Here is a 16,835-nt window from a genome sequence, read left to right on the forward strand (position 1 = left end):
CTCAAACAATGCTATGACATCGATGAGAAAAACATGCAACGTTTTCTACACAGGCATTTCTTCAATAAGGAAAGCAAGTTAATGAATTAAATTGTTATATTTTTTATTAACGCCTGATGTTTACCTCTTGTTTATTTTTTGTACGTAATAATTAAATACCATGCTGTTAATAACTGGTAGGTTGTCACACTTGTGGATGTGTCGTGCGATGTGCAGCAATAATGTAGACTATCGAGAATCGCGAAACGCGGGGGTGATTTGACTGAACTTGCAAACAAGGTCATTGTAACGACCATTTTACCATTCCGTAAAAAAAAAAAACACACACACGAAATAGTCAATATTTTACGAAAAAATATTCTCTCAAAATATTGCTTTCAAAAAAAAAACTTACCGTTTCTAAACGATTTTATAATTCTAAAAGATTAATGCATTCGTTCAACAACAAAAACAATCCGCCATTTTGAACAGTCACATGACTTAAGCGGAAGTAGACAAAATTGAATTTTGCTCATTTGTAAGGAAATTTTTGTTTGATTGCATTCCAAATTTCAAAGTTTTTTTTCACTGGTCAAAAGATATAAAACCTTAGTCAATATTGAAGCTATCTATTCTTAAGTTTCTTTGTATTTAAGAATAACTTTTTACAAAACGATATTGAATAGATCAATGCAAGGAAAGTGTAACGAATAAAACCTTTAACTTTAATGATGAAATAAGCAATAAAAATTATCCTTTTTATTGCCGGATGCATGAGAGTAAGAAATTTAAAATGAGGTTTAAATCCAGTAGTGCATAAATAAGCTGTGAGGGGGAGGGGTACGGAAATGCTTAACCAACAAGATTTTTTTTTAATCTAGCTTATGAAATTTGAAGATAAGGAACAATAATTATGTTCAAACGTTCCAATGAACTGTGTAAACTGTCAGTAGAGCAGACATGCACATTATGCATTGACCTCAGTCTGGACTGAAAAATCAGAGGTGGGTCAGGTGCAGTGCCATGAGCAATTTTCATTATTTATTTTATGCATTAAAAATGGCAAACGCGTCTTAAATAAATATGTTGTGTGGGTGGGGTGGATAAAGCTAAAAATTACGAACGGCTTTATTATGACACAGAAAATCCTGGGGAAAGGCATCACCCCCTCCTGGATTCAATAATGGAACATCGATTGCCATAGCTAAGCCCTTTACTACTGTTTATCTGTTTACGATTGTTCAAAGATAAATAAAATGATGATGACACTTTGTGATTTCAAGAGCATTGGGTAAAAAATACAATTTAAAAAGTACCCGACGGAGAAGTTGAGTACCTTTTTCTTCGCTTCCTTGAAACAGATCTAACGTACATTTAAAAGAATGTCATTTGACTTTTGATGGTTGAGTCGTCTATTTTTTATTTTATTTCATTTTATCAGGGACCTATATACTTGAGTTAGTATATAAAGATCCCTGATTTTATTTATTTATTTATTTATTTATTTATTTATTTATTTATTTATTTATTTATTTATTTATATATTCATTCATTCATTATTTTATTTTATTTTATTTTATTTTGCATTTATCCTTAACCCCTCTTTCGTTTCTTTGTTTTTCAAATGAAACTCTTAAATATATACAGTGACGAAAAGTCTCGTGATATCATTCCGTCATACATTCCACCAAATCGCACTGCGTTGTTGATGCGTGTATATCGCAGTGCAGAAACTAAGTAAAAATTAGCAGTTAAATCCCCCTAAAAATCACATTCTATCGAATTGGATGTTATAATTTAGTTTCTGTTTGTGTAAGTATGGAAATGTTGAAATCAAGCGTCTGGTTTTATGCAATCCTTGTATAAAAAAGCACTTGAATCGTCTGCCCTAGTAAAGTGAACGCTTCGTGAACATAAAGGAAATCGCCTAATGGCGGCCTCGTGTGCTTTCAAACAAGTTGTAATAAAGATGTACTTTTTTTACTCGAGAGATGAAAATTAAGAATCACAATTAAACACATTTTATTAATGAAATAAAATATGTGAATTAACCAGAGGTTGAATCGTTGTGACTGAAAACATTTGGGCTACCCCCTTTGTGGGCCTTTTCATTGTTATTATGCTATAAATAGACACGACAGAATCCATGTGCTTTTTTTCATGGGTATGTGCATGAATGCCAAATGTGTTATGGTCTTCGACTTTTTTTTTTAAATATATATTCCACTATAGACATAGTAAGAAATTGAGTGGAAGTGTTATGTTAGAGTGTAAACATTTGAACTTTCTACTGGATGAACTTGATAAAGATTAATAATGAGTATTTTTAAGAGGATTTTCATTGTTCCTTTATTATTCAAACAAGAAGATTGCTTGTAGGCCTAGAACAGATTTACCAGATTCTATTATCATTTGACATGTGTTTTAGTTTGGCCGGAACATGCATTTTATAATAAATGAAAGAAAAAAATAAACACAGTGGATTTATCAGAGCACATCAAATGATTGGTAGCATAAAGATGGGAAATGTCAGTTCTTTCCCTTTGGACCTTTTGGTTTTTACCCGCAAAGGGACACAGCTTTTGAAAAGTATGGATTGGACTATTGACATAACCTCTAGCAATTAACACTGAAATTGAAAATTTTAAAATAAAATGAAAATTTAGGATTATTTGGTTTTTTTATTAATCTGATATTAGACATGTACATGAGTGAATTTTTGCAAAATTGTAAATATCAATTTTTGTTGATCATACTGTAGTTTGTGTGTGTGTATACTGCTTGATAGAATAAAAGAGGGATATATAAAAATCGGTTATCTTGAGTAATGCTCCTAATTGTTTTAGAAGTGGAATTTATGAATGAGGATTGATTGATTCTTTAGAAGTAGGATTGATAGGAAAATTCTTGATTTATTGTGTTGATGAATCAGTGACATTGTGGTATCACTGCGATTAATGCCCTGTCTGAGCCAGCTGATGGCTGTAGATAATAGCCACTTTTAATTAAATATTAAACTAAAGGTCAAATCCATATCTAGGAAAGTTCCAGGTTTTTAAAAGAATTCATGAAGTGTCTTATAGCATTTAGTGAAAGAGTTATGGAATACTGGAAAAACATCTGTAGTATGGAGGAAAATCAAACAATTTATAGATAAAACTTTTCAAGATATTCACTAAAGGACATAAAAAATTTTTATGATTGATGATGTCATAAATCCAAGAGAGTAGCAATTAAATATTTACATGGAACTGGAAGAAAAACATGATACAATAATACCCAGTTACTTCCTTATTGGGGTAGATAAGATAAATATGAAACATTTTCATATGAGTAGTAAGGAGAACTGAATTTTTTTGTTATCTGAGTGACCTAATTTTCATGAACATGCCCGCCTGTAGTGTTTGATGGATATGAACATTTGACTACCCACATGAGTGTTGAATCATGTAATTCCTGTAAGTGATCCGAAGTTTTATTCCAGGTTGTCAGAACTTAAATAACATAAGTTTTAAATGTTGATTACCCAATAAGAGATTAATAACATGGACAATAATGAAAAAAATTTAATTTTTGAGATTTGTGTTGTTATATATTTTAGAAACAACATATTGTTCTTGGCCATACCATTAAATTCTGTATTAGCTGTAATGTCTAGTGTAATGTACATTTATCGGTTAATTTAAGTGTACACCAGAGAATATGTTAAGATCATTTTATTATGGTGGGATTTAAGTCAGTATACACCAGTTGAGTTTACACAGAAGAATATTAAGTTATATAACTTAAAAACAGTAATCAAAAGAAGACCTGTAAAATTATGCGCAGGGTGTATTTAATCTAGCATATCCAGTGACTCTAGAATATCTAGAACAGTAGATTAGATCACCACGAACTGTAAAAAATCAATGCATGTCACATCACGAAGAACTTCCCTCCCATTTAATAAAAAACATATTCTGTTATTCATAAAATAGAATATTACAGAAGTTTAGAAATTCAACATTCATTAGAGGATAGGAAGTCAGTGATATCTCTAGTTGGTGTAGCTCACAAGTGCCTCAGTAAATGGCTGTTAATTAAACAGGATAACATTCTTATAACAGTCAGTGAATTTCTTCATTATTTGCTGTTGCTGCAGTTTGTTTCATTTTGTAGCATGATAATGGGAAAGCAATTTTCACTTGGTTAGAAAGTCAGATAACAGAGGTGAATATGTTTCACAACTAGGGTTAGTGTAGACTGGGTAAGACTTGACAATGGATTCCCTCTAAGGCCACTGTCTAGGTGTTAACCATACTTTGTAAGGTAATTTACAACAACAGATGGTCACTGTACCTTTGTCTGCTCTGCAAGACATTCTACTAGCTTTAAGTTCATTAATCAGAATAGGTATTACAATGGCTTGACATTATGGTGACAGTACTTCTGGAAATTTTTTTTCATTGACTTCCTCTATTTATAACAAGTTTAATAAGTGAAAATTATTTAGTACAACAATTACTTAATTGAATCCATGGAAATGATTAAAACTTAAAAACAAAACCTGCAAAATGTTGTGTAGATCAATAGGCCTGTTACACATTTCTTGGGACATGTATATCCCTGACTTAGTCATGAGGTGAACCAGAATTAATGAGCTCAATTGCCAGGGTGGGTGTGTGTATATATATTGTCACTTGGAGGTACCTGCTAGAAAAATTGGTCAGCTCAGTTGATTTGTATCACCTGATTGATTTCAGTCAATATAACCAAGTAATTGTTGATTTATCAATTTTGCAAATGAAGGAGAGAAAAGCTGATCAATATATTCTGTTGTATGTATAATGTGTGTGAATGAATAAGTAATAAATTGGATTGTCTGTCATAGGTTGTAGTCCTATTTTTAATACATGGAACTTCCATGTTTGTAAATGTTGGGATCACCTTGGGCAATGTCCTGCTATAGTGTGACTGATCTACACAGATAGAGATACAGGTGGATCTCGGCATAAAAATACTCAAATTGTTTAGAGGTTATTAACAAGACTGACATTTTGAAACCCTTATTTTTTTATCAGCATATTGGGCTCTGGGAAACTGTTCCAGTATCTTCTTTGTGAAATTTGGTAGTTGACTTTTCTGTGGAAAAATAAGCAACAGAGTTTATCCTGAACCTAGAGAACTAAGGATTCCTTGTTATACAAGCCCTAACTAGATATTATTGATCTTTTTATGTGTCTCCAATAAACCTGATATTGATTAATATGTAGTACTCAACAGATATCTGTCTACAGTTGCAATTATCTTCTATTTCTTGTTAGGAGTTGAAAATGTAGGTTATTCAAAAGGATTTGTTTTGAAAGAAAAGTAAAAATGATTGTTAATGGCATGCTTGTAGATTGTCCATTGGCATTATGGTTTGTGTTTCACCATATTCTTTTCCTACATTATACCAAAAGTTTTAACATTGTATGCTTGCTTTTGTAAATACAGTACAGTGTATAGTTATCATTTACCAGTACTCATAGAGATCAAGAGGCAGCTTCTTCACAATTTTGTATATAATTTGCCAGTTATAACAAATTTTGTAGAAAAGCATATACTGGTTTTAAAAACTGTTAGCATTTGAACAAGGTAGAGTTAAAAGTTATCTGAACCAAAGGCAGGTGTGTTGAGATAAAGTGTACATTGTACATTGTGAGTGTGTGTTAGGTGGGGTGTTTTACGCTACAAGTAGTTTGTTTTAAATAACCAGAAATTTTCTTAAGGTGGTTTGCCATATGGTTCAGTGAATTCTTTTTAAAGGTAGAGGACTTTAGACTGATTTAACTTGTAACCTTGGGTTTTAATTTTAACTGAATTACAGAATATAGAGGAGAAAGAGTGTCTTCAAGGGTGTTCTAGATTAACAATTAAAAATGTGTTACCATTTAATAACTGTTCAAAAATTGTTATAGTTAAGCTTTATCCTTGGATAATAATTAAAGAGTAAATTTATGCACATGTCTCTCAGTGAAACTGATTTTACCTAAAAATTTACTGTTTGTACTGTACACAAGAAAAAAGATTTTTACATTATATATTACAAAAGTGTTTTTGAAGTATTATATATGTTTTTTTAATAAGAGGACTAGAATGTTTATACATGTATTATATTTTACAGGTGAGAGAGATGAATTAAAAAACTTGGTACCATGACTGGTAATGATGCCTGGTCACTCTACCTCCACCAGGGTCTTCAATCCATTGGACATCCTAGCCAATGCTGCCAGTCTCATTCCCAAAACAATGACCCCCCAGCAGGACACGGTGCCCACTGACCCAGCTCCAGCTCAGGACAATGTCTCAACTACTGAGGATTTGGAGAAAATGTTTGATGAACACAATTATGGCAACTCAAAGAAAGTTGTGGTGAATAAAATTAGTCATTCAAGTTTCTCAACTGATCTTGGACCTAAAGGAAAAGATGGAGCAAAGTTGAAGGACTCCAGTAGGAGAGTGATTGTGACTGTCGTCAATCGATCTGGAGACCAACGAGTGGTGAAGACATTTAGTAGTGTGAAAGCTGTCAGAAATATCCTCAAGACAGATGTAAGCATAGGCAAAGAAACTGAGGAGGAAAAGAGAGATGATTCCTCCTGTGTTAAAACTTTTCCCATACCTCCTAATGACTTTTTGTCTGAGAAGAGTAAACAAAGTGAGAAAGCAACAACAGATGCTAAATTCCAGGTAGATGTAGCCACACCAGGTAGTGTGAATTTAAAATCAATAGACACTTATCAAGCAGTGCAAAATACCTGTGAGAATGAGACACAATCCAATACCTCAATAGGAGAGAATACGGGAAGCAACTCTAGTCATCCATCAAACAAAGAACAGGTGAATCAGGCACAGGTGACTTGTGTGAACACAAATAGCCCAGAGGAAGACCAAGGTGAGAGCAGTAGTGCTACCTGTCCATCAAGCCATCAATGTGTGAAAGAAAGTTTTACATGTAAACAGTCCCAGGAGATGCCAGAGCATAGCCCCAGTCAAGATGATGTCTGTGAATCTTTGTCCCTGGTAAAAGAGGGAAATTCTGAACATGAAGATAAACAAAAAATTGAAAGTGACCATACTGCAGTTGTGTGTGATTCTTCACAGGAATTAAATCCAAAAATGACCATTTCTCCCCCTGGGACTTGTTTTGAAGTTAGTTCAGTTGAAGAAGAGACTGACCATTGTGCAATTCCTAATGATGAAAAACCTAGTGTTTTATCTGATCATAAACACCAATTGTCTGGTGAATTTTCAGGAAAAAGAGATTACATTGGATCACCTGATGGGTGTTGTTTCAAGCTGTTTGAAGATACAAGTGACTCTGAAAGTTGGAGATATGAGGGAAACAGAGGTGATATAAGACTCAGTTTAGATTTAGACTCGCCTAAAAGTGAGCGAAATGAAAATCCTTCACCTGCATCTGAAATGGGAAAAAGAAAGTCTTCTGACACTTCTTTAGACCCTTTGTTGAGTCCTAGAACATATGAAGAAAATGATGTGCAAAAGTTTTCTAATGCTGCATTGATCAGTAATATGGACCATTGTTATGCTGGGCTCACTAATAACCTAAAGCCTGAAAGCAACATGGAAGATCAAATCCAGAAAAGTGAATTAAACTCAAGTAGTTCCTCAGAAGATTGTCATAAAAACAGTATAAATTTGAAAGACCTACTCCGTAATGGCAAAAACGTCATATGTGGACCTTTTGACAAAAGTAGCCCAAGTAAAATCAATCAAAAAAGAGATGCAATTGTGGCTGTTATGGTAACAGAACCTCAAGTAGCAAAAACTGTTCAAACAACAGTGCCCAAGGAAGTGTCTCCAAAATTTGGAAAATATCGCATTGGGACTTTTGCATCAGTGAGTAACACTGCCATGGGATTGGAATCTCCTACAAGCAAGAAAGGTCCAGTCAAGGCCACTTCATTACTGACCAACACAGTATACACAAACAGTGTCCCTTTGGTGGTCAGTCATGGAGCAAGGACATCACAGTTCTCTGACTTGACTCTCCAACAAGTCTTGGAAAGAAAATGGGTTAGTGTCACAGATCATGACCATGACTACTGTCTCCCAAGAATCCAGGGTCCTCCCCTATTGTCCAAACAGAAAAAGTCAGAGGATAAAAAAGCCAAGAAAGTTGTTCAAACGGACAGCACAGACACAGAGTCCAATGATGAGTTTATTCCAGATGAGGATAGTTTGCCCAACTCTCCCCAACCCACTCCCACTCTTCGACATAGGGCTCACAAGTCAGAGAAAGTGGCAGATTACATAAAGGGTGGCACCTCTGATTCCAAGTTGAAGATCACTGGCAAATATCAAGATGATTATATTTACTTTCTGAACACTAAGTTAAGAAGTCGGCGAAGAACTCCCAGTGTGGATCAGAAAAGTCTACCACCCAACAAAATTGTGGTCCCTCTTCCCAAACCAGGAGACATAGTGGTTCCACATTTAACAGATGCAGATTTAGAGTTGATTAAATCTGGCAACAGTGATAAAATACCACAGAAAATGTGTTCAAATACAGACAATCTTCAAGGTTTGAAACCTGCAGTCCAGCCACAAACATCAGGGACAAGTTCAAGTAACATCTCAGATGAGGAAAGCAAACTCATCAACACTATTCTGAGTATGGAAAATGGGGAACAGAACCCCCCAGGTCCGGTGACTGAGATCCCAAACTTTGGGGAAACTCCAGCTTTGTTTGGGGGTACTAATGATGACATCCTAAATCTGACTCCAGAGCAGATGGAGATACTCTTTAATGCCATGGATGAGGTCCAGAGTGAATCTCCAGACATTTCTACTGCAGGAAACAAGTTTAACTTGGATGTTCCAAGCTCAACAGTGACCACTACCTTCCCATCAGGTGAAAATGAAGTGTCAGACCAGAAAACCTTTCAAAATTCAAATGGTAAGTTTCTTCAAAAGGTTAAAGTCAATAATTTAATGACTGATGATTTTTCCAAAACAGTTTTGTAGAGTAATTGTTTAATAATAAATGAAGTATTGGTGAAAATCTGATAAAGGGAACATGATTATTGGAAAGATTTATTTACTGTGCATTTATTACATTAACAACCAATTACAATTGCCTGGAGCAAAATACAAATGCATATAACAAAGGAGTAGGTTGATTTGTCATGATTAACAAACCAATATTTATTCAAACTTCTAAATAAAAAAAAAGTAAATAAATAAATTGCATAAAAAGGCTGTATATTTAAAAAAAAAAGTAAGTTACCATAATAGAGAAAATCATTAAGATACTAGCAGGGGTTGTCTGTTAAAAATAGTGTCTGAGATTAAATTTAATACTGATGGAAAGAAAAAAACCATTCTAAGGCATTCTTTCTATCATTACCCTGATTAATTTACCATCACAGTTATCTTGTTAAGTTCACTATCACAATTGTCCTGTTACATTCACTGTCTCAGTTGTTAAATTCACAAGGAGGTTTATTTCTATCCCTTTTCCTATTTTTAAAGAGTCTTGGGCTTTGTTACATATTAAAGACCAAAACATCAGTGCACTTTTAAAATATAATTACAAGTACTGATAAAACATTAAACAAATTGGCACCAAAATTGAGTAATCAAACACTGATAAATGTTACAAAAATTATGACATTGTAATGTTTGATATACAATCATATCTTGCACTGAATCTAAGAGACATCATACGTAAGCAGCAGTTAGACAGTAGATGATTTTAGATAAAAGTAACCTTGGTTAAGTGTATAAACAAGAGTTAATTACTGTAGATTCTGTATTTTACATGAATACTTAATATCTCGAAATGATTTCTTTGTATTTGCAAGATCATGACTTTACACCTAACTTTTGAGCTGTAGGCAAGTTATAAACTGAATGATACAGACTTAGTTTTTCACCTTTGCTATGTTTACACCTACAACAATGCACCACTTAAAAAAAATTCCAAAACTTCAGCAGGAATGGGTTACTGGGATCACACAAATCATGGATCATATACCCGGTATATAACAATTGAACCGAGAAATATTTTACAATGAGTGAAAGTGAAATCTGAGTTTTTAACATGAAAAATTAGTTAGTGTAATACAGACAAAAAAGTACTTTTTGAGGGGAAAAAAAGGGGGGGGGGACTAGCTGACACAATGATTCAATAGCCTACAGGTATGAGTAATATATGTTAGTATGAGGAATTTAATCAGGTTAGAAATATTTGCTAGAATGTGTGTTAAATCCTCTTTCCAGAATGTTCATTACATCTGCTCTCTAATTATCCTTAGGTATCTTAGTGACACAGCTGCTAAGTTTATCTGCAGACTGGGGAACTACACTGTATGTGTATTTGGTTTGCTTTTGAATAGTAAAATCCAAAAAATTAAAAATCTTTTTTTTTAACATCATTTATTCAGATCTTGAAATGGTTCCAACTACTAAACCATCAGCAGATGTTAGTGTTGCTACAGGGAGTTCCTACCCAGAACTGGCTGCCATTCCTCAAGAGAAATCCTCATTGGACTTGTTTGGCTCTGAAATGAAACTCTTCCCTGAAGCTTCAGCCATAAGCAGTGAGACCTCACAAAAGCCAGAAACGTCTACAGTTGAGACTGATTCCTCAGCTCCATGGATCGTGACTGTGAGCATGTTCTGGAATGATTTGCCTGCCATTATGATAGATAATGCCCCTTTTGTGAGATTGGTGGACATTCATAAACAAATTCTACCCGCAAAAGACACTGGCATTCTCAAAAAACGGTGCCAGCTTTTGGGAATTGAGGTGTTGAACTGTACAGAGATGCAGCGTTATTTTCTGGTTCAATATGGCAAAGCATTCAACTCCAAAAGCACCCTAATTATAAGTAAGGATGATGCAAAGTCACTGATTGGTTATTACGTCAACCCAGGATCTCATCCCCCAAGAGTAAGGTGTCGTTCCATTGGAGGAAAAGCTAAGGTCACTGTACAAAATAATAGGTAAGTTTTTATTTTAGAATTAATGTGAAGTGAAAGTCATATCAAGGTTTCCAAACTAAGAGGGTTCTGGGATTCAAAATTTCTAATGCTCTCATTCATTCTAGAGCATAATGTTTAGAAGAAAAAAAATGTATTTGTAATTAAAATCATGTTTACTCAAAAATGAAAGTATTTAGAATTTCCTTTTTTCACTTCAGAAATAAAAAAAATCATTCAAAGGCAGCAGTAGAAGTGGAAGAGGAGAAGAGAGAGGTCAACCCAATGCCAGCAGTCCCTCCCTCCTCCCTGGTCTCCCAAAACCCCCTAACATCTAGGACTCGGCACAAAAAAATCAACTTTTTGGAAATGCTGAAGGGAGACTCCAATAATAACAACACAACAACAGAGGAAAGTGAAAATGATATTAAAGAAGAGGCAAAACCTGAAAAGATCAAGCGTGCCTCCAAAAGCAAAACGGGGGGAGAACCAAAATGTTCCACAGAAAAGAGACAGAAATCAGAACAAAGTGTAGAAGAGACTACAAATTCCACTTCAGAAGAGTCTGGAAAAAATAAAAGTGACCAAAATAAACTAGGACAGAAAATGGAATTGATTAAGAAGGATGTAATTTTACAACCTAAAAAGCTTAAGTTTGGGAAAAGTAAGAAATACCCAGGACCTTTGAAAGTAAAATGGACAGTATTTAGCAATAACAAGAAACAGTCAACTGAAGAGAAAGAGGAGACTGGTTCAGAGATCAGGGAAAATGTTCTCTCTGTGGTGCACAAAGACATGACTCTAAAAAATGGTCAAGGAGGCAGGATGCAGGCTGGAAATGTGTTGTTAGACTTGTATAAAGGACCATTGGATCCTTGCATTCGATGTTGCACATGCGAGAAGTTATTTTCTATTGATAATTTTCTGAAACATTTGCATGATGTTAATGGATCTAACAAACTTCTTGTCGTGAGACAGCCACAGACTTTTGCTCTTCGAGATTTGAATCCAACATCGTACCAGAAGAAACTCTGGGAACATTTCTTTAAGAAAAGAAAAGCATATAATGATGAGTTAAAACAGAAAAGATTGGACAGAATGGATAAAGAAAAACAAACTCCATTACAGAGTAGGGAATCATCAGATGTTAGAATTAGTGGTCGTAAACGAAGACCAAAACAACTACACCCTATAGAAAATTACCGCTATAACTTACCTAAGGGTTCTGTGAATGCTAGTGATAAAATGGAGTCTTCTGATGACCCCCCTCCTAGCAAATGTAGGAAGTCAGTGGATACCTCCACCTCATGTGAAGACATGAATTGTGAAGAAGGAACAGAAAGTGTGGTGACCTTGACCAATGGCCCAGAGGTCATTAGTTTCACAGCTCTAGAGACTGAAAGGGCATTTGATGTTTAAACCATAAAACATTAAGATAATTTGTTAGAGGTTAGGTTTTGATTAATGGGAGATAACTCTTAGACCTGTGCCTAGTGTTTTACCATGTTTAATATTGTAAGTGCATGAAATGTAATTTTATTTGTCTTTCATTATTTGTTATGAATGATTTCAGGGACAATATCTAGCACTGTTCTGCTTTTATTGTACATGTTAATGTCTTCTAATTACCAATCTCTTTTCTTGGTAATTATGTTTACAGGGGCATGCTATTCTTATGTTCATTGATAATCATGATTTAAATCTATCTGGTATCTGTATTTTAAGTTATTTGATGAGTAAGTAAAGCAGATGTGCATAGCTATACTATTGTTTAATACTATCGGGAAGTTTTATTCTTACTTCTTACTGTGTATACTTTAAAGTTGTGTAATGTATTTTTGAGCACAACATATATGTTTATATGTCAGAGTAAAGTTTAACACATATTTTCTTTAGACAAATATTTCTGGGGTTAGAATTCTTTGTAGATTGAACCATTTTCCATTTCTTTAACATTGGTAAATTTTGGTAGGGGGTTCATTCAGTATAATTTCCCACACTCATTAGACAGCTTAATAGCCTACCGTTCATGTTGTTTTCTTGCCATTCTTGAAGTATATATTCCTACTGTATGAAAATAAAAGCTAGAAAAGGTTAAGTACTGTCCTTTTTAATACATTTACTTTGTATCTGAACAATGATAAGCTTTGTCTAAGTAATGTATGTACAAGGTCACTCTGACTGTCAATATTCAGGCAGTTATAAGTATGTGAAACATAATTTTATTTATTGGCTATTCTTGCAAAGTATGTTAAAAAAAAGTGCTTCGAAGTATAAGGACCAATCCTAAAAATCAACATCTAATTCACATTTTTTTTAAATCACCTAAGGATCTTTCGAAAATATGTAAATGAACATAAATGAAGTTAATTAAATAGAATTTTGAGTATATGTATATACTTTCTTTGGTTGGCATGAACATTTTCCTATTTTTCTTTTATACCTATATATTTGAATTGAATTTTGGCTTTACCCTGCATTAATATTCACTTTTAATGTCGATAATTGTTTGAACCTGTATTTTCAGTGTCTGCAATTTTAATTCTATGTACATAAAATCATTTTGAACATCAGTTCACATGGCCTACCCTAAAACACCTCATAATGTAAGTAACTAAGAAAATCCAACATGTTAAAATGTAAATAATGATGTACATTTTTGTTTACACCTGTATATATGTATTGTGTACAATGCTGTTATCAGAATTACCTAGTGCTGTTTGCTATCATGATTGATGTCAGATGTTCAAAGGAAAAAAAACACCATAAAATGTTTGAAAACTTAAAAAAAGATGTTTTGTTACTATTATAACATCCTCGCAAGCCAGGGGTCCTGAGTCAACATGTTGCCGTTTGATCCCTGGCATCTTGATCTTGTTTGATCATTGAATTGATTTTTTTAAAGCAGGTCCATTTTCTTGTAAATATATGTGTATAAAAACTGTATATGGTAACGAACTTGCATATGGATGATGAATCTAGAGATGCACAAGATTAGACTTGCTCAATTTTACATTTTCCATAGGAATGACTAAATTAAAGTGTTGGAGGGGGTCCATTTCCTGTAAATATAAGTTATATGGTAACTTAGCTTGATGATGCATCTATCGTGATGTACACTAAAAGTCATGCTTCTAATGCTGGATCTGACTTATATTTTCCAGGTGAATGAAAAGTTAATTTTGGAGCAAGTTTCAAAGAGGGTCTATTCCTAAGTAGCTATAAATCCTCGACAGACTAAAATTGCATGGATATTGTGTCTAGAGATGCTTCACGTGTGAAAAAATACCCCCCCCCCCCCTCAAAATCTTGTCCCATTCTTGAAATTAATTCCCTATCCAACTACAAGTTTAGATGTAAATTGTGTTTATTGCTTCAGATAAACGCCAATCAGTTTTCATATGAAACGAAATTCTCTGCAATTATGACTATATAGGAGCTGTGGCATACATAGTCCCAGAAATTCTCAAAACTCTCCATAATAAAAGTCCTTTGAACCATAAACTTCTATCCGGCAAAAATTTATTGTTGCCATTGTGTCATAGTCACCATGGCAACATGACTGAAAGAATGAAAAATAACATTTTTGAACATGCTCAAGAAAGTGACTGGCTATTTCCAGGAGTTGGTTAATTAATTAACCCTTACAGAAAAAATCAATAGAAACTTGTAAGTGATTTAAATAAGCCACTTACTAGCAACTTATAAGTCACCTATAAGTTTTGAAAGGAGATGGGTGAACATGACGAGAGATACGCCTATAGTGTGACAAACATGGTGATGAAAAATTAAATTTCAATTATATTAAAATTTTCCTTGATATTTCGTCTAACATTAAAATATACTTTATGTAAAATCTCTACAATTTGCAAAAATCCCTCAAAGATTGAAAATATTTGCCTGTGAAATATTAGACACACACTAATGCGGGCAAAAAGAGTCATTTTCTAATACTATAAAACTATTTTTCGATATGAGTGGGTCTTCGCTCCACCTTTTTGAAAGTTAATCCTCAAAGTTTGCATAAAAATACACATTTTTTGCTTACCAAAAATATGGAGCAATGACCCACTATACCTTAAGAATATACTTTTATGACATAAAATTCGCATCTTTTCGAGAAATTCTTGAATTCCATTAAGTCAAGGGTCATATCACAAACATGATTTAAATGCCACTGTTCGTCAGGACTTGTGTAGTCTAGTGGTTAGCGTGCTAGTCTCGAAAGAAAATGATACTAAGGATTTTTATTGCTAGGGTTTGAACCCCACGAATACCACATTTATTTTTTTAAATAAAAGAATAAATTTTGCCGAGAAAATTTTCCTCAGAAAAGTTTTGTTTATCACAATTTCATAAATTTCAATAATGAGAACTTTACTCTAAATATTAAATTCACAAACTGAACATGATTTTTAAATTTCTGAAGCTATAGGCTTTCTGCACGCTATGTTCGCCCGTCTCCTTTATTTATAAGTGGACTATAAGTCAAAGTAATTATAGTAAGGAACAGATTTTGTTAATACTTCACTTATGAGTGAAGATTAGCCACCTATGTTGCAACCACTATTGAAATAACGACCACTATTGAAATAATTATTTCAATAGTGGTTGAGAATGCATTTCAAAACCAGACACAGCTTGTAACTACTATTGAAATAACAGCCACTATTGAAATAATTATTTCAATTGTGGTTGAGAGTGCATTTCAAAACCAAACATAGGTTGCAACCACTATTGAAATAATGTTCACTATTGAAATAAAGATTTCAATAGTGATTGAAATAATGATTTCAATAGTGCTTGGAATCATTATTTCAATAGTTGCTGACAATGATTTCAATATAAAAACCAAATTGCAAGCCTCATTGAAATAACCCCAATATTGGAAAAAATATAAGGAGAAATTCTTCATTATGTTTTCCAACATAATAAAATTAATTTATTGAGTTTAAATATGATATGTAATTTTATGTTTTAATTTCTGTCCAGAAATACTATTAATACACGGATATCTGTGATTTAACTGATCTAGTAATTTTAAGTAATTTTGTTATATAATTTTCCCCTTTGTTATTAATTGGGGAAAGTAAAAGATTATAAATACGCATAGTTGTAGAAATTAGAATATCTACATTAAAAAGAAGAAAGAAGACATCTATTGATATCTAATATGTGTACAAACTTTCTGATGAAAAAAAAGATTAATTTTAATCAAAAGGATATAGAATAGAAGTAAAATTTCGCTTATATTCTTGGGCTTGCCCACACTACTAATATGGACAGTAAATCAAACGTTTCTTGTCAATACATTAAAATCAACTATTTGGGAAAACTAAGCATAAGTGTTATAACATCAGAGGTCGTTATTTCAATAGTGGTTACACGTATAAAAACCGCTATTGAAATAATTATTTCAGTAGTGACCGTTATTTCAATAGTGATGACAAATTGGTTTAGGCTTTGAAATGCTCTCTTAACCACTATTGAAATAAATGTTTCAATAGTGAACGTTATTTCAATAGTGGTTACAAGCTGTGTTTGGTTTTGAAATGCACTCTCAACCACTATTGAAATAATTATTTCAAAAGTGAACATTATTTCAATAGTGGTTACAAGCTGTTTGGTTTTGAAATGCATTCTCAACCACTATTGAAATAATTATTTCAATAGTGGTCGTTTTTTCAATAGTGGTTGCAACACACCTATCTGTGAATATTTCACTTATACTTTACTTATAAGTGAAGATCAGTATGTTACTAGCATGAGTAAGTGTGGACTTGAATTTTTACATTATACTAGACTTCTCTTGAGTTGCATTGTGGGTATTCAAAGCTAACTAATCAGAAACCTTGTCTCTGCAGAGATAAACAACAAGAATTTGAAAC

The 16,835-nt window shown here is 33.4% G+C and overlaps 1 protein-coding gene across 1 annotated transcript; it reads left to right on the plus strand.

Moving 5' to 3' along the window:
• Positions 1 to 1,663: 1,663 nt before the first annotated feature.
• On the plus strand, positions 1,664 to 12,375 carry LOC133202682 (uncharacterized). Its single transcript, XM_061338537.1, has 4 exons — positions 1,664 to 1,791; positions 6,125 to 8,920; positions 10,410 to 10,971; positions 11,169 to 12,375. The coding sequence occupies exons 2-4, from the start codon at positions 6,166 to 6,168 to the stop codon at positions 12,364 to 12,366; spliced, it is 4,515 nt and encodes a 1,504-aa protein (XP_061194521.1). The 5' UTR covers positions 1,664 to 1,791; positions 6,125 to 6,165; the 3' UTR covers positions 12,367 to 12,375.
• The last annotated feature ends 4,460 nt before the right edge of the window (positions 12,376 to 16,835 follow it).

The sequence above is a fragment of the Saccostrea echinata genome, unplaced genomic scaffold (assembly GCF_033153115.1).
Source record: "Saccostrea echinata isolate AGI-Se365-2 ecotype Australia unplaced genomic scaffold, CSIRO_AGI_Sech_v1 ptg000047l, whole genome shotgun sequence".
Classification (NCBI taxonomy): Eukaryota; Metazoa; Mollusca; class Bivalvia; order Ostreida; family Ostreidae; genus Saccostrea; species Saccostrea echinata.

Coding starts and splice junctions, on each gene's coding strand:
- LOC133202682 (XM_061338537.1), top strand. CDS start 6,166: ATGATGCCTGGTCACTCTACCTCCACCAGGGTCTTCAATCCATTGGAC. Junction 8,921..10,409: donor AACCTTTCAAAATTCAAATG/GTAAGTTTCTTC, acceptor TCATTTATTCAG/ATCTTGAAATGGTTCCAACT. Junction 10,972..11,168: donor GTCACTGTACAAAATAATAG/GTAAGTTTTTAT, acceptor TTTTCACTTCAG/AAATAAAAAAAATCATTCAA.